Genomic DNA, 23,068 nt, shown 5'->3' on the forward strand with positions numbered 1-23,068 from the left:
TTTACGAGAAAATCTTTTATTCAAAAATATACAACATAAATAATTTCAACAATTATAATCTATTGCACAGCACAGAATTTTAAATAAAAAAAAAAAAGATCACATCAGTTAGAAATAAATAATTCATAAATATGAAATAAATTGAAAGTCAGCAACATTGCTTCTACATTCCCCTATCCAACAAAGGAAATTCACACACTCACAAGAAAATAACCATGCTATATCAAGATTTCCTTACGATTACAGGAGATACATTTTTGACAGGAATTTTATACGAGTAAAACTATAATTGTTCAGAAATCATTAATTATACATTACATTTTTTTAGAAATCAAAAATATTTACTTAATTTTAGAAAAAGTGCTTTTTATACGATCATGTACTTTACTCTTTTTGTTACCATTAAAAATATGTATTAGAACTAACCCAGGCTAATTTTAAAAATATTAAGGAAAAAATGTAGAAAAAATTACAGTTAAATTTTAGTTCATCACTTGTCCAATGACTGACCAATTTTACATTCTAATTTATTTAATTTAAAAAATATCTAATTAGGAAAATAAAAATTAATTAGTAACTTCAATTTAAAAAAAATAAAGCCTGGAGTAAGCAATAATACATTATACTCGTAAATGCATAGTGGAAAAAAAATGAACACCTTTACAAATTGCAAGTTTTTAATTCTTTCTTTCTAATATTTCAAAATTATAACAGTGCTATTTGTAATTTCATAGATATAAGTGCAATAAGCTATTTTATAAAAATGAGACGATTTAAATGTGAATATAATGTCTTATTATTAATAAAACTATCTTTGTAAATTATGCTTATGCAAATTTCAAAATTGTTAAACATTAAAAATACATAGATAAATATAATATATTCTTTTGGCTCTTGTGACAGAAAGTGAAAAAAATGAATATTTCAAATTTAGAATACAATATTTTGAAATAAAATCTATAATATACTCCATTTTATTTTTTCTTAGGACTGGATTGATTTTGGTTACCCAGAGAAGCTTTCTTTCTTTTATGATGATGATTCACAGTACTGCAAAAAGCAGAAAAATAAATAAAAAATTAATTGAGCAAAAAAAAATCATCTAATGGTTGGATTATTACAAACTATGCCAAATGATTAATCTTAATGGTAACCTCAAAATGTCAGTTAATTAGTACTTTTTATTAATTGAGTTATGAAATAAGATAAAAATGGTCCTTTCTTTCTTTTATGATGATGATTCACAGTACTGCAAAAAGCAGAAAAATAAATAAAAAATTAATTGAGCAAAAAAAAAAATCATCTAATGGTTGGATTATTACAAACTATGCCAAATGATTAATCTTAATGGTAACCTCAAAATGTCAGTTAATTAGTACTTTTTATTAATTGAGTTATGAAATAAGATAAAAATGGTCCTTTCTTTCTTTTATGATGATGATTCACAGTACTGCAAAAAGCAGAAAAATAAATAAAAAATTAATTGAGCAAAAAAAAAATCATCTAATGGTTGGATTATTACAAACTATGCCAAATGATTAATCTTAATGGTAACCTCAAAATGTCAGTTAATTAGTACTTTTTATTAATTGAGTTATGAAATAAGATAAAAACGGTCCTCTTTTGAATAAACATACCTTTTTTTGAATGGATTTTTTGATTTTCTAGCTAAAAGAATGGTAAAAAATTTGGGAATCTCAATGTATGTTTCATCATATCTTGGAAACTTTTAAAGCGAATCCATGCTTTTTGGATAATTTTAAAATTTGTTCAGCGTAGGCAAATATAATTCCATGAATTTTTTTATATTTATAAATACTTATTAGTTTTCAATATTTTATGAAATTTTAAGGAGTGATTGTGCCACTAAGAGAAAAACCCATTTTATGTGTAAAAACTCTATATCAATTTATACACTGTACATGTGAAGATTATCACACCTCCATTGTAATTAATTAAAAAAAAAGAATCAGATTTTAAAATCCTGTGGATACGAATTGCGATGCATGATTTTCAGATCAAGTAAATATGAATCGCAATCAATATGTAACTTTTAATCACAATATTGGATTTTAAAAATGTGTAAATACGATTCGCGACATGGGATTTAAAAATCATGTGAATATGAATTATTAATATTGGATTTTAAAAACACATGAATACTAATCACAGTATTGGTATTTAAAACTCATAGATACTACATTTGCGTGAATACGAATCGTGACATTAGCAGATTCTGGGGCAATTTCAAAATCGTAAAAATCCGCCAAACCAAAAGAATAAAATTGGCGGATATATGGTAATTGGAGGAAGAATCACATGTATGTAAGTGTCTCTTTAAGGAAAGTTTCAATTTTTAAATTTTAGATTGCAAAACTCAGTGAAAATTTCACCGAACAATAAGTTTTTGTTTCGCGGAAGTCTTTGCAAACATACGTTCTTGAAATAGTGGAATTTTGCAAAATTTATGGAAAAATCACATGCTCTGCTACTTGTTTTTAGACTCTGGTACACTCAGCCTGTAGAAGTGATTTTGTTAAATTTTTTTACTTTATTACATAGCTCAAAATTATGTAAGAATATGTGTTCATTACAATTCAAAAATTTGCTAATGTTATTAAATAAAATAATAAGTAATAGTAAAAACATTTAAAATAATTTTATAATATATATATATTTTTTTAAAAATTGAATAAAGAATGAAATATATGATTTTACATAGTTCTTTTAAGTTTCAAGCACGACTCTAGATTTTTATTTGACTTTTAACTTTACTTTTTATTGTATTAATGAAAGAGAATGCTTGCTCGCACGAATATGTCGACCCGAAGATCGTCAGTACTCCAACTTCTTCACCTCACTGTAGCATTTTAGAAGATTATTCCATTAGGGCCTTAGTTCACAGAATTTCTTTTAGAACTGTCAATTTGTGCAGCGCAATGTGCATGTTGTTCTGAACTTCCAACATGCTCTTGAGTTCTGTGAACTCCACAAGGCTTTGATTTTCACATCAAGATTGAGATGGGCTGACTCAGTGGAGTCTGATTTTCTCGCAATTAATGGAAAAAATTGGAGATCAAAGATAAATCGGAAGTCGTCATGGAGAAATCTTCAGAGGAAGGCATTGGGCTGTCAGGCCAACTATGATGATGATGAAAAGCATTAAAAATTTACTTTTGTGTTTCTAATAATCTTGGCTTTGCCGGTCACCAGTGACCATCGTGGTACTACGAACAAACTCAGGGCAGGTCACCGGTGGCTCCCCATGGCATCCAACGTGTTAACGATTATGAAAATAGAAGCGATTGAGAAATTAGGTATTTAAAAAATATTTTCTTATTTTTTAAAGGTTTTGATAATAAATCAGTAATTTTTTCATATGAAAACTGGAGAGCAGCAACTTTACAACAAAAGAGCTGTATGGTTCTCACAAGCTGCAAGTTGCTGACCCCTGTTCTAGTGTTATAGGAAACAAGTTTATAACATTTAAATCAGAAACAACTTTTGACTGGCACAGAAAATATATTTTGGGTAAATGAATTCATATATATAAAAAAATAATAATTATACAAGTAAGATATCGCATTTTAAGTTAAGTGAAGGAGTGCGTGTGAAGAAGTGGATTTTAACATTAATTCATGATGAAAAAGTGAAGGTATGCTTAACTGATTTTCTTAAACTTTTACGAAGTAACGAACTTACCGTTTTGAAATATCAAAATCATCCAATGATGACGCATCTATAATGTCAATTTCTTTACTATTGCCAGTACCTAAAAGAATGGGATAATTAAAATTACAAATAAAATTTAAAATATCTAGTAAAAAATGCTTCATCAAATGTGTGTTAGGATCAGTACATGAGTTAGCTTATGTTATTTCCATAAATTAAGGCTAGTCAGCAACATGTTACTAAGCTTTGTAACTATTTATTAACATAGGTTATAATTTAAAATAATTATTAATAAGCTTTGAATGTAATGGTTCAAATGTATTTATTAGAAAACAAATTTAATTAGTCTGCGGCAGAATGCAATAATTAAAAGTAAAGCCACATTTTTTTGCCTTTTTTGTAGGAAAAAAAGAGGCAAATGGATACATTTCTTAAAAATATTTCTGAAAAGGAAAATAAAAGTTTATTAATCACCATTTAGATATCTACATATATCTAGTATTAATATATAAATATTTATTTTGAATGATACATGAGCTAGTTTGGACACTTTTTAATCATCCTTTACTAATTTTTTTTAATATACTTTTAATCCTTTTCTTGTCTCTATTTTTCCCATATAATCGTTTAATCTATTGTTTCAGATTAAAAAAAAAGTCTTGTAACAAGGTTAGTTTTAATTAATGTTAAAAGCCCAATAAACATTAATTTAAACATAAGTATCAGCTGAAATACATTATTACAATGCAAAAAAGAAAAAACTTTCAAAGACAAGATACTACACTAGAATTATATTTTTTATACTTATCTAGTAAAAAAAAAATTATATTTTGATTTTATAAATCAGTTTAAAAAATCTATATTATAAATTAGCTGAGATGCAGAGGCATTAATGTAATTTCGATGAGTAAATTTTTGAACTGTTATTAAAAAAATAGAATTGCAGAGGGTAATCAACAATTGAAATAAAAGAAACAACTTAGAACGTGCTAAAACATTTATTTTCCTAAATTTTAAGCTGTATAAAAATTAATCGAATTTAATAAATAAAAGCCTAAAATGTGGAAAAGAATTGTAAATAAAATAAATATTTAAATTAATCAATATTATAAAAATCAATATTATAAATTAGCTGAGATGCAGAGGCATTAATGTAATTTCGATGAGTAAATTTTTGAACTGTTATAAAAAAAATAGAATTGCAGAGGGTAATCAACAATTGAAATAAAAGAAACAACTTAGAATGTGTTAAAACATTTATTTTCCTAAATTTTAAGCTGTATAAAAATTAATCGAATTTAATAAATAAAAGCCTAAAATGTGGAAAAGAATTGAAAATAAAATAAATATTTAAATTAATTTAGTAAATGAATATCCCAATAAGTTATACCTCCCATTGTTTATCAGTTAACCCATACTCACAATTTTCCATATTGATGCAGCATTAACTTTCATTTCAATTAATTAAAAAGAGCAAAATCAAAAATAAATATTAAAAAATCTAAGAGATAAGATTTTTTGAAATTTTTGCTTTTATTAAAATAATTTATACATAATTTCTTTTTAAAGAATAAACTAAAAAAAGGGACTTAATTTTAATAATATGGTAATTAAGTATAGCTTAATTAAAAGTAATGCAATTAAGTGATTGTAAGTCTATTTATTATTAAAGGAACAACATATACATTGGCTTCACAACTAATGTAAAGAAATAAATAAAATAAAATCAAAAATAAAATAATATACCTGAGGAAGAGTGATCTTCAATTTTTATAGGTCCAATTGTGTCATGGTCACTAATCGTCTTATCAGGAACATATTCTGCAACAAGAACACATTTAATAAAACATGTAAAGCAAAATGACATTTCTGTGATCTAAACCATTTAAGTATTAATAATTTTATAATGAAAATTTAAAAAAATGGTATTTTACTGATTTAAAAGTAACCAATAAAGGAAAAGAAAAAAGAACTCAAAAGGTAACATACATTGCTATAATAAATTTAACTCTTGATCATTTAACTCCTAAAGAAAAAAAAAAGTGGAAAGAATCCGACAAATAAAATTTTTTGGTTCTAATGAATTTGTTAAATCAGGATATGACAATATACTGATGATAACACAGAACAGTGGTTTTAAAATCTGATCTTATAAAAGGACTCATTAAGATTTTCAGAAAATTACAATATTTTCTTTCCCGATTAATTTTTTTTCTTTATAAAAAAAGGTTAGCATTTTTTATGCATGCAATTTAAGTGATGAGAATTTTTCTCAAACCTAGACTAGAGTTCAATGTTTATAAAGTACAGAAATGGGAATTGAGAAGCACTTATATTTTTATGCAAAGAAAGAAAGCTTTTCCTAAAAGTCCTGACTATCTATTACCTAATATTGAAATATTTTTGAAAATTTCACAGAAGAAACTAATAATAATTGTGTCATTCCTTATTGATGATTACACTGTTTTAACATTCACTGTTTTTCATTCCAATTCTTTGTAAATCCACATGGTTTTCCAATAATTTTTTCGGTTGCTTCTCTATAGTTTTTCAAGCTAATTCTGAATTTAAGCTATCACTTTTTAGAAACAATTTGTGACAATTTCATTTTTGGCAGTTATTTATAATTTTTTCGAATACATTCACATGGTTTTTTAATTTCCCATATTTTTAATACATTATTACGACATAGACTTTCGATTTCAAGTTGTAATTTTTTTTTATACATTTGATTCATGATGATTCTATTGTAATTTCACGTCGTATGATGATAGTGCTTTTGGTAAGCTATTTATAATTTTTGACGACCATTTATCCATGGTTTATCAAACTTTGATAAATTTTAATATGATGTAATTACAGCATTTGAATTTGAGACTCTTTAACACGTTCAATTAGTGACATAACATTCATCATAACTTCAAGTTGTTCGATGATAATCTTTCAGAGCTTTTCCACAAGGTTCGTCACAATCTGATATTTTTTAATACGCTATCATGATATGCAAATTTCTAATTCGAGATGCCACGGCACAATCACGTCGTTTTCAGATTTTTTTTCTTCTGTGGAACAAATTTTGTGCCACCATTTTTATGAATTGAAACTTAGTGAAAAGAAGTCAATCCACATGGAAGTCCTGAAGACTTCATTTTTACAAATTTTGAGTTTTGTGTAGGGACTGTATTTACAAATTACAATGTTGTAAAGAGGCCGTTTTTTAAAAAATTTGAATTTTTTAAAGAGGCTGTAAAACAGCCCTAATTTCTGTCTGGATTAACCCCTGATAGCATGATATAAGGAAAAGCCCTGTTAATATTTGTTCAGAATGTTTTTGGTTAATGATATCACACAATTTTCAAGAAGACAAAAAGACACTGTTGAGTATTGTACTGTCATCAGGGATGATTGTGACACAAAGTGAAAAATCCTGAAACTGCTATGCGCGAAAACTCAATACCAATTTATATGCTAGAAATGTTTAATGAAATCTGCGAATCAATTGGTCTTGAGAAACGCGGAATTTCACGAAATTCATGGACAAATCACATGCCCTGCTCCTAGTTTTTAGACCTGGAATGATGATATGAAAACCCTAGATTTCCGGGGTACACCCAGAATGCAATCACCCCTGTGTTATAAGTAATTCCTGAAACTTGAAATATACCTATCTGGAAACAATGCTATGGAAAAGTATGCTACAAAAATATCACTTTAGTCAAAGTAAGACTTACCACCATATTGCCTCAAGCTCTTAAAATAATATAATGTTATTTTACAATGACTTTTGTTGGATCACATTCAGATTCATAATAAAATAAGGAGCTATTTTTTTTTAAATAAAAATAAATTTTAATTCTTTTCTTACCATGATTTATGAAAACTGAGTCCTCAATTTCTTTCTTGACATGCACCTGACCTGTAAAAATCAGAATTTTATGCTTTGCATGGATTATTTGCTGTTGGTGAATGTATTAAAATAATCTTTTACATATAAATCAAAATAAAAACAATTAAAAGACATAAGGGTTTCTACTGTAATAGGCATTTTAGCAAAGAGATAAAATACCACCAAAAAATGTAAAAATGAAAGACTTATGCTTTTCTGCTAAAACATTTTACCGAATTCTATAAAGAAAAAAAAAAAGACAACTCTATGTTACAAACAAATAATAAATTTATCAACTAATATTTTAAAATTTTGGGTTTTAACATTCTACAAAAATTCGTAGAATTGTACGACAATTCTTCAGAGTTCTCCCGAGGAATAAAAAAGGGCAGGGCTCTTCCTCTCTGAAAAGGGCACTCACTTAGCACCGTAAAAATTTATCAAAATGTGTAATATAGTACAGAACCCGTTATCCGGAAATCAGAAAACCAAAAAACCGGAACGAAATTCGATATATTTTCCCGCAATTTTCAAAAAAAAAAAAAAAAAAATTAAAAAAAAAATTCTTTTCCTCATAAGATTTTAGGATTTTTCTTTCTTTTTTGAAAGATGTTTATCTTACCATCATTTCAGAAATAATCATTAGTGTATTACCTCATCGTTTTTTCTTATTTTTAAGATTATTTCCAAATACATATATTTTTTTAAATTGGGTTTAACACTAAAAAAACAGCTTTTTGTAGTGATTCAGAAAACCGTAAAAATCAGTTATCCGGAATAGCGATAGTCCCGATCGTTCCGGATAATCGGTTCTCTACTGTATTAAGTAATAACTGAATGTTATCCTCAACAATTTTTAAATTACACACTTATACTATTCTAAGAGCATAGAGAAACAATTGTAGTTTATGAAAATAATTGAAGGCATACTAAAAGGCAGTTTTTGTGCATATTTTTTTTCTCCAAAGAAAGTAAAGTAACAAAAAATTATTAATTAAGATAAACAACTTGAAAGCTTTTTTCTATAACTTAAGCTGTAAATTAAGAGAAAATGAACATTTAAAGGTGCATTTTTTTTTTAAAAAAAAAGGTATTTATTTAAAAAATAGTTTTAAAATATAAAATAACTTAAAAATTGTGTTAATATCTCCCCCCCCCCAAAAAAAAAGATACTTATAAAAATTTAACCAGTTGAGAATAATCCTAACAAAGTAAATATTGTAATAGTTAAGCAGAAAACCAATAAATACAGTGTACCAGTGTGTATTTAGTATTTAAATAGTGAATTAATTTTTTCAAAATGAAATATGAATAAAAAGGCAGTGTTTTTAAGGGATGGCGGCTTATTTTTATAAAAAGGGCAAAGAGAGTGCACTTATTGGGATCAAAGGGGGCTGCCCTCCCCCCCCAAAAAAAAACTCTTATGGAAAATACCGTATTTTTTAGCGCTTTAATATTTTGTTGTAGATATAATGTTGCAATTTTTTTCCACAACAGATTAATATAGGTACATTCAGTTAAGATGTTTTCCTTAAAAATTAATCATAAAAAGATTTTTTAAGCATATAAAAGTTTCATTCAGGTATGTATCTAATAGACTGACGTAACCCGGGAGAGCAATCAAAAATTTTGAGCCCTATTATTTGTACTATCAAGTAAACAGCAACAATCATGCAGTAAGATACATTTGTTAGCTGTATTTGTAATTTAATTTAATATTAAAAAATAAGTTCAATCTAATAAATACAGGAAATATAAAAAACAAAAGAGCATAATATCCATCTGTAATATATTATTTTTCCTAACGAAACTGTAAATTAAGGAAGTTAAAATAACAATAAAAAAAACTATTTAGCTATTTCAGTTAACTAAATCAGTATAATGAAGAATAGGGTTTAATAAAATAAGAATTATTATAAAATAATAAATAAAAGTTATTTGCAATAATAATTCAGGGTTTCTCGATTCCAACTTGGGTAAAAGGCTTTCAGAAATGAGAAGTCAAAGCTTTTTGGAAAACAAAAACTTAATAAAATATGGATTTTTTTAAATATATTTAACACATAATAAAACAGAAAATGGAAATTTAAATTACTAATCTTATAATTATTTAGTTCATCAAATCGTATAATTACAAATGACTACTGATGCAAGATTATTTTCATTTCATTCAGCAGTTCTCAAATAGTTTCTCAAATCATGAAGATGCAAATTCTTTTCTGTTTTATGCATTAAGGAACATTTAAGAAACAATGTTAATTTCAATATAGACTTTTATGAGATGAAACCTTTTATACAGTTGACTTTAGATCCCAGCTAAAAACGATTGACTGCCTTTATATTAAAATTACGAAATTTATGGCTATATTTTGGTCACATTTTAAAAGGGTGCACAGCCAGATTTTCCCACAAAAATAAGCACTTTTTAAGCACTCAAAAAATATTTTTAATCACCTTCTAAAAAAAAAACAAACAAATTATAATTTGGATCTGTGCAGTAATACAAATTATTTTTTTCTATCGTTTAAAGTTCTTTATTTATAAACATAAAATTAATAAAACTCAAAGACATTTTCAAAAACTTTACATAATCATGATGAAACTAGTTTCTGATAAATATTGCAGAGAAATTTGAGAAAATCTAGCATTTTTTGTAACTTAGAACGACAATTGACACAACAAAGAAAAAAAAACCTCTTTTCAATAAGCCCTTTTTACAAACCACGAATAAAAAAGGCCCCCTTAAGGGCTTTTAAAAAATGGAAATCAACCTTCTTTAAGCACTATTTAAAAACGCAACGCACCCTGTTTAAGAGAAAAATATTTTACAAAGAATATTCCAATCTGTAACAAAATTTTTATCACATACATGATATACTAACAAAATATGAAATATTTTTTTATCACATACATGATATACTAATAAAACATGAATAAAAATTAAACTGAAACTTACCAATATGTCTCTGATGAACATCATTGATGAGTGAATTGAACTGAGATTGATGCTTTTTAACTGAAAATAAATATTAGAAGTGCCATAAAAAATTAAAAACATTTAATTTTCTTTAAAATTGGATTAAATAATTTAATAAATTAAGGTGAAATGCAAAAAGAAAAGTATTTAAATTTCATTTTCTTTCTCTAGCAGGCAGTCAAATACATGTGTGGCCCGGTAACAAAAAACTCATAACCACTACAATACAGAGTATGAGTTATCCAGTTAATTACAAAACAGAGTATAGTTAATTATAATTATCAAAATCCGTGTGTTAAATTTGCAATTAAAGTTGTTTTTCCTCAAAGTTGAATAATGTGTATGATGCTTACTGCTTATAGAGTTTTGTAATTGCTAGGCAACAAAATATCTAAACAAAAATTTCAGTTTTATAGTATCAAATGAAACTATTTCCGAAAAAAATGCAATTATTCACAAAAAGTGGCCTTAAATAACACAATAAAATGTGTTCAATTAATCATTTTTGGCAAAAGAAATTACAATTATTAATTGAATAAACAGCTGATCAGAAGCAATAACTGTAAAATAGAAATTTACAGCATTTAAACAAATGAAAACTTGCAAAAGCAGCAATACAAATCAAATAATTAATTTCTAAAATGGATTGTCAATGATAAAAACAAAAACTCTGATTTACATTAAATTCAGTGTATTCTCTTTGTACAATTTTTAATAGCAGTATTCTCTTTGCATATTTTTAATAACTTATTCACAAAAAGTGGCCTTAAATAACACAATAAAATGTGTTCAATTAATCATTTTTGGCAAAAGAAATTACAATTATTAATTGAATAAACAGCTGATCAGAAGCAATAACTGTAAAATAGAAATTCACAGCATTTAAACAAATGAAAACTTGCAAAAGCAGCAATACAAATCAAATAATTAATTTCTAAAATGGATTGTCAATGATAAAAACAAAAACTCTGATTTACATTAAATTCAGTGTATTCTCTTTGTACAATTTTTAATAGCAGCCAAGTTGACAAATAATAGAATTTTACATGTATCGAAAGATATAGTCAAATAGTGTAAATATTCACCATGAGTTTATTTATGAAAATTCAATTCAAATAAAGAAGATTAAAAACATATTTTCCCTCTCCATTTCCACCCCTTTGTCCAACAGTTGAGTTTGGTCAAGACAGGAGCAGCCTCTTATGCAAAATAACTAATTTAAAACACTCCTAAACAATATGTACTACTTCGTTTTCAATTAAAAGTCATAATTATTTACTTTTAAGATTTTTTAAGTATTTATTTAAATATCTGTAAATTTAAATGCATTAATTTAAATGCACTATAAATGAATTACCAATTTTTTAGTTGTTCACTATAAGCATATGAAATAGCATCTTGTTAAATATTAGTTCCAATGAAACCACTAAAATTGTTTACTACAACTGAGTGTTTGTTATAGTGGGATTGTACAAGTAAGATTTTAGTGTTATATCTTATTTTTGAATAGAGAAAAAAAAAGTAGATTTAAGGAATCAAGAATGATTTTTCAAAAAAATAATTGCGTTGTGAGAACATTTAACTTTAACTAACAAAATTTATCAGATATAACAAGTAGAAGTAATTTAAGTTAATTTAAAACTATTAGCACATTTAAATTTACAGCAATAATAATCTTGGTGATCTGGAAGATAAAAGCAAATTAAATTTTAAGGATTCACATCCAACAGCATAATTAATCCAGACTAAATATTTTTTTTCAAAGAACTTAATCATAAGTCAAATAAGTTTACAATTTAAAAATGAGTTGCTTCACTGCTACATAACTTACATTTTAGTTCGACAGGTTATTTAAAAATAATCATTTCTCTTTAGTTACGTCGTACCAAAATTATACAACAATAAAAGAAATTACGGGCACATAAAAATATATTAAAAAAAAAAAGGTAAAGGACTTATCCTAGAAGCGCGCGTGGCCGGCCACCCCGCATCCTTCCACAGATCACGTTCAATCTCAGTCGTCAGCAGCAGGGGATACCTAAAATCGAACTGCCGCTCTTTCCTCCCGCTCATGTATTCCTCCGCACCGAAGGGTGGCGCTACTATCGCTTTGACTATTCACACCTGTGAATGAATCTATTCTCAAGTAGGGGTGAAGGAAGGAATATTGGAAGGTGTTGAAGGATAGGGGTGTAAGTGAAAATCAGATGTGGTTGTTGATTAAAGTAAAAAAAATATAGATTAAAAAAAAATGAGATTATTTAAATTAAAACGCGGTGCCCAAAAAGAGTTAAATAAAATTGTGCCCATAAATAACTAACAAAAATAACTTAAACATACCATCATAACATTCCATCCCGGTAAGGAGAAAAAAAAAATTCAAAGAATTTTTTTTTTTTTTTTTTTGATTATTACTTATTTGAACTAAACCTAAACATAAATGATTCAATGGAATATCATGACGGTGTGTATTTGAGAATCGAGTTGTTTAAAGGTCTAAAAGTTACAGGGGCATCTTCGGTTCCTTGAACCAATCAACACAGTTCAACATAATTCAAAGCTTCTCAATAGACTTTCTGCAGTAAGTCCAGAGGAAAGATTTTGTTACTCGTGATGTGTATTCTTGTGTGTGTTAGGAGTTTTTCCTTCAGAAGCCTCCCATCTGTATACTCTGTCTTTTATCACATTCCATGTCTTAGCTAGCTGATCACATGGCACTTTTCGATACATGTACTCTCACTTCAATAGTACTCTCACTTGGATAGAACTCTCATTCATGACTGTCACTTTTCGACACGATATAACTTAGCAGAAAATCATCTACCGACCAGGAACGGCAAAGGGCCCTTTTGCTGCCCCAGGCAGTAACGTTTCTTGCGTAGTAACCATCGTTGCTTATGGAGTGTACGTTGCTTATGGAGACTAACGTGATTTTAGTTCTGTTTCTCAGATGAGACATTTTGTACTTCCAAACACACACTTTGAACACAGTGAAATGTCCAACAGTTACATATTGTTAAATACGCTTAACAGTCTATTTAGTTGAAACGTCTTAGCAGGTAATGTCCAACAGTTACATATTGTTAAATACGCTTAACAGTCTATTTAGTTGAAACGTTTTAGCAGGTAATTATAAATCCATAGTTGCACTTTCTACCATCTATATCCCCAAACAACCCAATTCTCAAAATCACAAAAACATTGAAAAATTTAAATGACCAAAAAGAAATTTATAATTTACTCTCTTGCCAAGGATTTTAGAAAAAAAAACTTATACAATTCATGTCAAAATTGATCATAACTTTTGTGAGTTTCACTCACAGAATAAAAACTTGGCAAAATATCCTTAGATATATTTGCGACGATAATACATTGAAAACATACATAAAATTTTATATAAAAGTTAGAAATATCATAGAAATATAAAAACAAAGTCACATTTACTTTCTATGTCTGAGATTATAGTTATGGGTGTTATTTCTATTAGTTGTCGTTTTATTAGAATTATCAGTGTCTTGTTTGTTTGCATTTGTATCACAAAGGTTAGGGAATACAATTTTCTCTGGTATTTTCGCTAAGCGATCTACGTGTACCACCTGTGTCCTATTGGTGTCACAAACATCCTCAATTTCAAAATTTACAGGTGATTTTTGACTTTTAACCCTAAACGGACCTTTATTGGGCTTAGCAAATTTTTTTGTTAACCCTTGTGACAGTTGAGGAGTGTACACATATACAATATCGCCCACCTGGATATCCTTTATTTTGCTGATTTTGTCCCGCCTTTTTTCTTGTTTGGAAGCAGACAGCTCTAAGCTTTCTTTGGCACATTGAAATGAATTTTTCAACCTTAGTGACAAATCATATGCATATTCATGGTGGTCAGCATAAGTAAATTTCGCATCATTGGTTAAGATATCCTTAGGAAGTTCTATTTCACGACCATACAGTAAGGATGCTGGGGAATAGCCTGTAGAAGAATGGATAGCACTACGATGAGCCATTAGGGCGAAAGGTAAGTGTCTATCCCAGTCATTATGTGTTTTATTGACAAGGTGGCTGAGTGAATTAATTAGCGTCCCATTTAAGCGCTCGACTACACCATCACTCTGTGGGTGGTAGCTGGTAGTGGAATGTTTTTTAATGCCTAGATAGTCATATACCTGAACTATTGCCTTCGATAAAAAGCTGGATCCACGATCGGAAATGATTTTAGATGGGACACCATGACGAGAAATAAATTCTTCCAAACTACGTGCCACTGTGTCAGATTTTATATCGGAAGTCGCAAATGCTTCCGGGTAACGGGTGAAATAATCACTCATTACTAAGATAAATCTATTGCCCGAGTAAGTTGTAGGGAGAGGGCCTAAAGCATCGATTGCTATACATTCTATAGGTTTAGTTGTAACTGGTATTCTCTGCAAAGGGGCTAACCTGTTAGGTTTGTGGGCTTTTTTTCCAATACAAGAATTGCAAGTTTTTACATGGTTCAAAATATGTTTGTACATTTGGGGCCAATAAAAGGACGATTTTACTCGTTTCAAAGTTTTTGTAAATCCCTGGTGAGCAGTAGTGGGTGAATTATGACATAAATTTAACACTTCTGTTACTAAGGTTAAGGGAAGAACTAATTTATCAATGCTTTGACTTTTTCCATTTTTAGGGGTACAACATAGGGTATCATCTTTAAGGAAGTAAATTACTGGCATCTCTGACAAAATATTACTACCAGTTTCTATTAATTTAAGAATTTTAATACAATGTGGATCTTGTTTTTGATGGATCTTCAATCTTTCTAACAATGCTGGGGAAAATTGAGTGCTAACAATATTATTAGTATTTTCTACATATCTAGATAAGTAATCTGCGGTCAGATTGGATTTTCCTGGTTTGTGAATAATTTTATAGTCAAACTGTTGTAAGGTCATCACCCACCTCGCAATTCTAGATGTAGGGTCTTTTACATTTAAAGCGTAGGACAAACTAGCTTGGTCACAGTATACCGTGAAATGTTTTTCATATAAATACTGTTAAAATGGGTAACACCAAAAACGACACCTAACATCTCTTTCTCAACTGTCGAATAGTTTATTTCGGGATTTTTAAGTTTTCTACTGGCATATGCGACGGGATGGAAAAATTGATGTTCATCTTCCTGACACAGAACGGCGCCTAACGCATATTTAGATGCGTCAGTAAATATTGTAAATGGTTTCTCGAAATTTGGCAAACTTAAACAAGGCTGTTGTGTTAAAACAGTTTTTAATCTATCAAACGCGGATTGTGTTTCCGGAGTCCATTGAAATTTACAATTCTTTTTAGTTAGTTTAGTTAATGGCAATGCAATTTTTGCATAGTTTTCTATAAATCTGCGGTAAAAACCGGTAACTCCAATGAAGGACCTAACCTGATCAGAGTTTTTGGGAGTTTTAAATTTTTCTACTGCACTAATATTGTCTTTATCAGGAAAAACTTTACCTTCGGTTACTAAGAAGCCTAAATATTTTATTTTTGTTTTTAGAAATGAGCACTTTGACGGCTTTAGTTTCAATTTGTGCTGGCGAAGGCGTTCAAAGACTAGTTGCAATTTATTGTAATGTTCTTCTTCAGTTTTCGAGGCTATTATAATGTCATCCAAATATACGGCTATTTGTAAGGGTTTTAAACCTGATAAAATTAAAGACATTAATCGTTGGAAGCTGTTTGGGGAGCTTTTTAACCCAAAGGGTACCCTATTCCATTCGTAGAGACCGTGCTCGGTGGCAAAAGCGGTCTTATATCTGTCACTAGGATGAATTTTCATTTGAAAAAACCCACTGCATAAATCTAATGAGCTAAATAACGTTGCGTCAGCCAGATTATCCACCAAATCAGTAATGCAGGGTATGGGAAACGAATCGGGTAAGGTTTTTAAATTTAATTTCCTGAAATCGGTGCATAAGCGGTATGATTGATCTTTTTTCTTCACTAAAACCACGGGGGCTGCATATGGTGAATCACTTGGGCTAATTATACCAATATCAAGCAATTCATTAATTTGTCTATCAAGTTCTTGTTTTAGATGGTGTGGTACTTTATAGTGACGTTGCCTGACAGGAATGTCATCTGACAAATCAACTTTGTGTAACAGCGTTTCACATCCCTCAGATAAATCTGTGACCGAGTGAGCAAAAACATCCTTGTAAACTTTTAAAAATTCCAACAATCTATCCCTTTGTTCAGCATCTAAATGATCAAGCTGAAAATTTCCACCCCAACACTCAAAATCCTCTCCAAGTTGAGCTGTGTCAATGCTATTACATTTTTCTTTATTTGATACAAACAAACATTCCATTTTAACAAGAGACGCGTTTTTATTAATATGGATAGGGGTTTCACCTACATTCATGACATTTATAAATAGTTTATCAGAAGCCAAGGAAACAGTCCTTGCAATTAAAAGATTGTCTATATTTTTGTTGGGCAAAAGAAGTATTTGTTCAGTATGTTTAATTAATTTGTTTTTAGAACGAACAGGAACTGCTAACTGCGAGAAAGGGGGTACAATTATTTTCTTATTTGCATAAAAAGGAATTCCCTCCTCTGACTTGCAAGCATTACAGGTATCATTAGAATTTGCATACATTAGATTCACATTAAGCTCATCATTTTTCAAAATTTTGTTTTTACAATCTAATATCAGTTTATTTTTACTTAAATAGGGAAAACCCAATATCATATCATAATCTCTAGAAAGTTTAGGTAGGACAAAAAAATCTGCCGAATATCTACTAGTATCGATTTTGAAACTCAAATTTATTGATTTGTTTATGCTTACACGACCTCCCTTGAAATTCTGTACCTCCACTCTACAATTCTTTTGTTTACTAGTCAAACTTAATTCGTCTAAAATGTGTTCGGAGATTAAATTTACAGTAGATCCAGTGTCTAAGAGAGCAAAATAATTTAAATTTTTAATATTTACTCCTATAATGGGAAGGTTTTTATAATTGTTAAGGCTGGGGACAAACTCTGGGCTTTCAACCGAAAGTGTACTCCTTTTTATATCTTGATTTAAATTCTGATAATCTTTAAACACCACATCGGGGATACCAACAGAGACAGGTGGTGCAGCGGTCTCTCCCCCAATTAGTTTAAACTTTTATTCTTTTTAAAACAATTATCCAATGAATGTCCGTTACGGTTACAAAAGTTACAAAATGGAATTCGGCAATATTTAGCTATGTGGCCTAATTTGTTACACTTAAAGCATTTTTTCTTTGACTGAGCCTGAAGATGATTATTAACATTTCGCGTCCTGTGTGAATTTTCTTTATTTGAATGAATGCTCTGTGCATTTAGTTGAATTTGCATATCATTTAATTTTACAGTAAGCTGTTCAATTTTATCAGTAAGACTATCTATTTTGTTATCTGATTTTTCTCCTGCTTTAGCTTGTATAGTAGCTGCTAGCTCTAGCGGTTCAATAACCTTAAAATTTTCTTCGAATGTTAGTGCATGCTTCTTAAATTCATTATAGCTGTTTAAAGCTGTTGAGGCAATTCCTCTCAGTAACTCCACCCTCAGACCCTGTTTAGCAGCTGACAACAAGAGTTGTTGTCGATAATCCTCAAATTCAGTACTATTATTATTCGGTACACAGTTGTATGATATACCTTCTAAGCGGCTAAAAAATTGCCTGGCATTTTCGCACGGCAGTTGATATGCCTGTGTAAGTTTAGTGATATTTGAAGCCATGTTTGACTTCGTCTCAAACCTATCCCTTAAAGAATTAACTATTAAATCAAAATCTTTCGCTTGTTTTAAATTTCGTTGTGTGTTTATAAACTCTTGTGCTTCGCCAGTGAGGCGTAAAGATAGTGCTAATATTTTATCATTTGCATCCCAGTTGCAGTATTCTGCAATGGAATTGAATTTGTCGAAAAATCTGGAAAAACTCGAATTCCCATCAAAATTAGGGATAACGGGTAAAAATTCTGAGATCGTGTGGCTTTTGACCACAGGAATAATATCAATTCTGTTTGCTGCAGCAGGATCCGAAGACGAAGTGTCTGACCGAGGTTCTGCCATTTTCGATAAAAGGCTTAACTAATAAAATTTATAAGAAATTTCCTACACCTGAAACGCGCCAAAAATTTACATAGACTTAAAATAAAATCAAAGGCTTTAATATTTGTGACTATATAAAACATAAAATAAAATCCTGATTGATATTACAGATGACGTTTATCTATTACATTCAATAATTAACCCTATCAATTTATAACACGTGCAATCCATGTTTTCTTGTAAAAACTCAAATATCTCATGAAAATCTAAAAACATTCCCACTACACAAAATATATAAAACAAGTTGGGATATTGTTTTTAACCCTAAACCTAAAAGTACACGTGATTGACTAAGATTATGAGGAGTTAAGATTCTATTCAATTCTCATAAAATGAACACAATTATACAATTAAATACAATAATCCTTAACAATAACAAGAGAGTAAAAATGAAGCATACGCAGATGTAGTGCTTCGACAATAATAACGCGATCATGTAGCAGTAATAAAAATTAATTTAATCAAGATTTAAGCAATCATTCATATATATACTATATATATTATTAAAAATTATTTTTGGTAATCACAATTAAATTTAGCATTATTAGTTTCATATTACTTAAAGTTAACGACCAGCAAGTTAATTTTTTTAATCTTAAGCATTAACACGTGGCCGCTGGTCAACGGCACCAATTTGTTATATCTTATTTTTGAATAGAGAAAAAAAAAGTAGATTTAAGGAATCAAGAATGATTTTTCAAAAAAATAATTGCGTTGTGAGAACATTTAACTTTAACTAACAAAATTTATCAGATATAACAAGTAGAAGTAATTTAAGTTAATTTAAAACTATTAGCACATTTAAATTTACAGCAATAATAATCTTGGTGATCTGGAAGATAAAAGCAAATTAAATTTTAAGGATTCACATCCAACAGCATAATTAATCCAGACTAAATATTTTTTTTCAAAGAACTTAATCATAAGTCAAATAAGTTTACAATTTAAAAATGAGTTGCTTCACTGCTACATAACTTACATTTTAGTTCGACAGGTTATTTAAAAATAATCATTTCTCTTTAGTTACGTCGTACCAAAATTATACAACAATAAAAGAAATTACGGGCACATAAAAATATATTCCTCCCGCTCATGTATTCCTCCGCACCGAAGGGTGGCGCTACTATCGCTTTGACTATTCACACCTGTGAATGAATCTATTCTCAAGTAGGGGTGAAGGAAGGAATATTGGAAGGTGTTGAAGGATAGGGGTGTAAGTGAAAATCAGATGTGGTTGTTGATTAAAGTAAAAAAAATATAGATTAAAAAAAAATGAGATTATTTAAATTAAAACGCGGTGCCCAAAAAGAGTTAAATAAAATTGTGCCCATAAATAACTAACAAAAATAACTTAAACATACCATCATAACATTAGTCACATTTGATTGAACAAAATTTTCAATTTATTAATGTGGAGGGAACTACAAAGTTCTACTTTGTTAAGTATAATAAATTAAAAATTTGTAAGTTTGGCACTAGAAGGTTTAGTAAAAACTGAATTTTTACAATGTCAAAATTTTGCGAAATATGCACTACTTCAAAAAAGAATGATTGTATAGAGTTAACTTAAAACTACATCATGAGTTTTTCTTAAAAATATAAAAATAAAGTTATAAAATATAGTTTTAAACATACTGTAAGACTGATGTTGTTGTTCGATCAATGACAAGTCACTCTTCTTATGCACTTGAATCTGGAAATTTGAAAAATTAAGAATTTGAAGAATAAAAATTTTTTTTACAACTCTAAAATACAAAAAAAAAAAAAAAAATCAATACTCAATAGTTATAATTTTTACACTTAACATGCCAACACTTTGCAATACAATGCAACATACCATAATCTGTTTTTTGACCGATTATGGTATGTTTAGTGTTAATGAATATAAGAATTATGACTAAATCAGTAAATATAAAACAGAAAATTATGTAAAATAATAATAATAAAAAATAATAAAACATTGTTTTATTTTTTCAACGAACTTTGAACCAATTTACGAGCATTTTTTTTTGTCCATTTTGTTTTGTCAATTGCATTTTTAACAGTTATTGCTTTGAATTTCCAGTTTTGAAATTTTTTTTTGTAATATTACTATTACGATTCACAAATTTCGAGTCATGCTTTTGAATTCCAAAACTCTGGATAAAAATTGGGTAAATGTAATAAGAAAGAAGACATTAGAGTGAGATTTTCATTCCTGGTATTTTGGTTTTTTTTTTTTTTTTTTGGTATTTCGGATTAAATATCATATTTTGGATTTTTTTTTTAAAAAAAATTTCTATTTAAGTTGAACATTTATAAAAAAAAAATGTTCATCACATCAAACACTATTTTAGTTTAAAGAATAACCTTGAAATATACTGCATCAAAGAAACTGTTGACATGATAAGATGATTTACTCTAATTTGTAAAAACTATTTAACAAGTAAAATGCAAAAGAGTGTTTAACGTAATAAAGAATAAACTATAACTAACCTCCTTTGGCATAGAATTAATTCTTTCTTCTAGTTCTTGCAATTCGACTTCTTTGACTAATTCAGATACTATAAAATTATAAATGGAATAAGATTCGAAAGCTGCATTGTATACTAAACTTTCAATTTCAAAACCAAACTATAACTTAAATATACACACTAAAATAATATAATGTGGATTGGACATAATAAGTTTTAAAATTTTTTATTAAAAACAAGTAAATAACATGGTAAGCAAAATATGTAATAATGAAATAATAACTTTAATATGTTTAATATGTAATAATAACAATTTTCCATTACAAAACTGTCTGAAATTATTTTATGGCAAGCATAAAACCCAAAAATATAAGGGGCCCTTTTGATCATAATAATAACATAAAATCAACACAATGTAAAGACCACAAATATGAAAGTTTAAGAGACCCAATTATTACTATCATTAATACCTCTTTTTAAGCAATTACTATTATTGGTATCTCTCCATTAGATGGGCACTAGACGAAAATCGGTGTGCCGAAATGGTTTTAAAGTTATTAAAGAATTTATAAAGATTAATAAAACTAAATGTGAACTTCTTAAACCTATAAATTGAAACTTTTAAAAAAAGTGTACCTTTCAAAAGTAAGTTTACTGTTCATTGACACGTTTTAATAGGCTACATGCAGACTATTGCTTTTTATTATTTAATGTATATGTATTTCTCTATGTTTTATTAAATTTGTATGAATATTAAATGTAATGAAAATCCATCGTGATCAACAAATCCACTAATACATTGCTGATACATTTCTAACTGATACATATACCAACAGTTACAATCAAGCTCAGCCTTGTATGAACAATTTAAAGTTGATTATTTTAAAGTTTATTTCCTTCTTTAAAATTGAATTTTTTTTTGAAAAGTAAAATTTATTCAATTATAAATGTGATGATGATGTGCTTAATGATGTTCACTTCTTCATTTTTTGTAATTTTGAATTCACTTTACAAAACTTATGGCAAAGAACAAACTTGATTTTGAGGAATACATGAGTTGAATTAACTAGCTTCTAAATTAAATTTTAGCAATAGAGGGAAAAAATTAAAATAAAATGAAAGAATATCTTAATAAAAAAGTCTTGAACAAGACTTATGTTATTATAACAATTCAAACAGGACATGTATTTTTTCTTCCTCTATTGAATTAAGTTTTTGATCTTTTTGAAAATTTCAGTATAAATGTTAAGATGCAGCAACATACTTTCTCTCCTTTTTTTTGTTACTTTTAACATCAACTCTAGTGCAAGTTTATAAAAAAAAATCCTAAGAGAGAAATAAATTTTTCTACAACAAAGGATATATGGCAATTATTCGAAGCCAAATGTCAGAAAAATTGTGAAAAAAAGAATTGAAAGTTGCAATTACTTTTGAAAAAACTTGGAATTTCAAAAAAACTTGATGTCAAATTCTCTGAAAGGCCTTTTAATTCTATAGTTGTATTTTTCTAAACTGCAGAGCAGCCTTTTTAGTACTTTTTTATTACAAGTTAAACAAGACAATAAATTTATTTCATCTTACTTCTCAAAAATTTTTCTATACACCTTGAAATTTTCATATTTTTAAATGTCATAGCCATACAAACGTAGCATGAAGTTGAAGACTCTTAGAATTTTTTAATGTAGAGAAATTAACATTGATAAGTTGAGAACTGATCGATGTAATTATGGCAAACTGAAGCAGTTGAGTGATTTTTTAAGTTTCTGAAAATGAATATTTTCAGAAATGAATATAATTCTTATTCCATCAGCATGTTTACTGGCAACAGAAGTCTATCAGTTTCTTCCATCAGCCTAGTACAGGTCACCTGGCTCGATCAGACACTAAGCTTCTCCATCTATTAATGCCCATGGTTAAGATCATTTTTGCCAGAATCAACCTTGGTGTTTTGTCTTGCTTTTTTTTGGC

At 28.4% G+C, this 23,068-nt stretch overlaps 1 protein-coding gene across 2 annotated transcripts in view; it reads right to left on the reverse strand.

Moving 5' to 3' along the window:
- The window catches only part of LOC107450872 (E3 ubiquitin-protein ligase RAD18), a 36,067-nt gene continuing 12,999 nt past the window's right edge, over positions 1 to 23,068 (reverse strand). The window contains exons 10-16 of one of the 2 annotated variants that reach the window (XM_087164370.1): positions 21,123 to 21,190; positions 20,283 to 20,340; positions 10,515 to 10,574; positions 7,538 to 7,588; positions 5,419 to 5,493; positions 3,703 to 3,772; positions 1 to 1,050 (exon numbers count right to left, since the gene is read on the reverse strand). In XM_087164370.1, the coding sequence (XP_087020496.1) occupies positions 975 to 1,050; positions 3,703 to 3,772; positions 5,419 to 5,493; positions 7,538 to 7,588; positions 10,515 to 10,574; positions 20,283 to 20,340; positions 21,123 to 21,190 (458 nt within the window). In that variant the 3' untranslated portion in view covers positions 1 to 974. Of the gene's footprint in view, positions 1,051 to 1,353; positions 1,451 to 3,702; positions 3,773 to 5,418; positions 5,494 to 7,537; positions 7,589 to 10,514; positions 10,575 to 20,282; positions 20,341 to 21,122; positions 21,191 to 23,068 lie in introns of those variants that run through there. The other variant, XM_087164369.1, reaches the window with a different exon arrangement.

The sequence above is a fragment of the Parasteatoda tepidariorum genome, chromosome 5 (assembly GCF_982258835.1).
Source record: "Parasteatoda tepidariorum strain Cologne lab strain chromosome 5, Ptep-v5.0, whole genome shotgun sequence".
In the NCBI taxonomy this organism is placed as follows: Eukaryota; Metazoa; Arthropoda; class Arachnida; order Araneae; family Theridiidae; genus Parasteatoda; species Parasteatoda tepidariorum.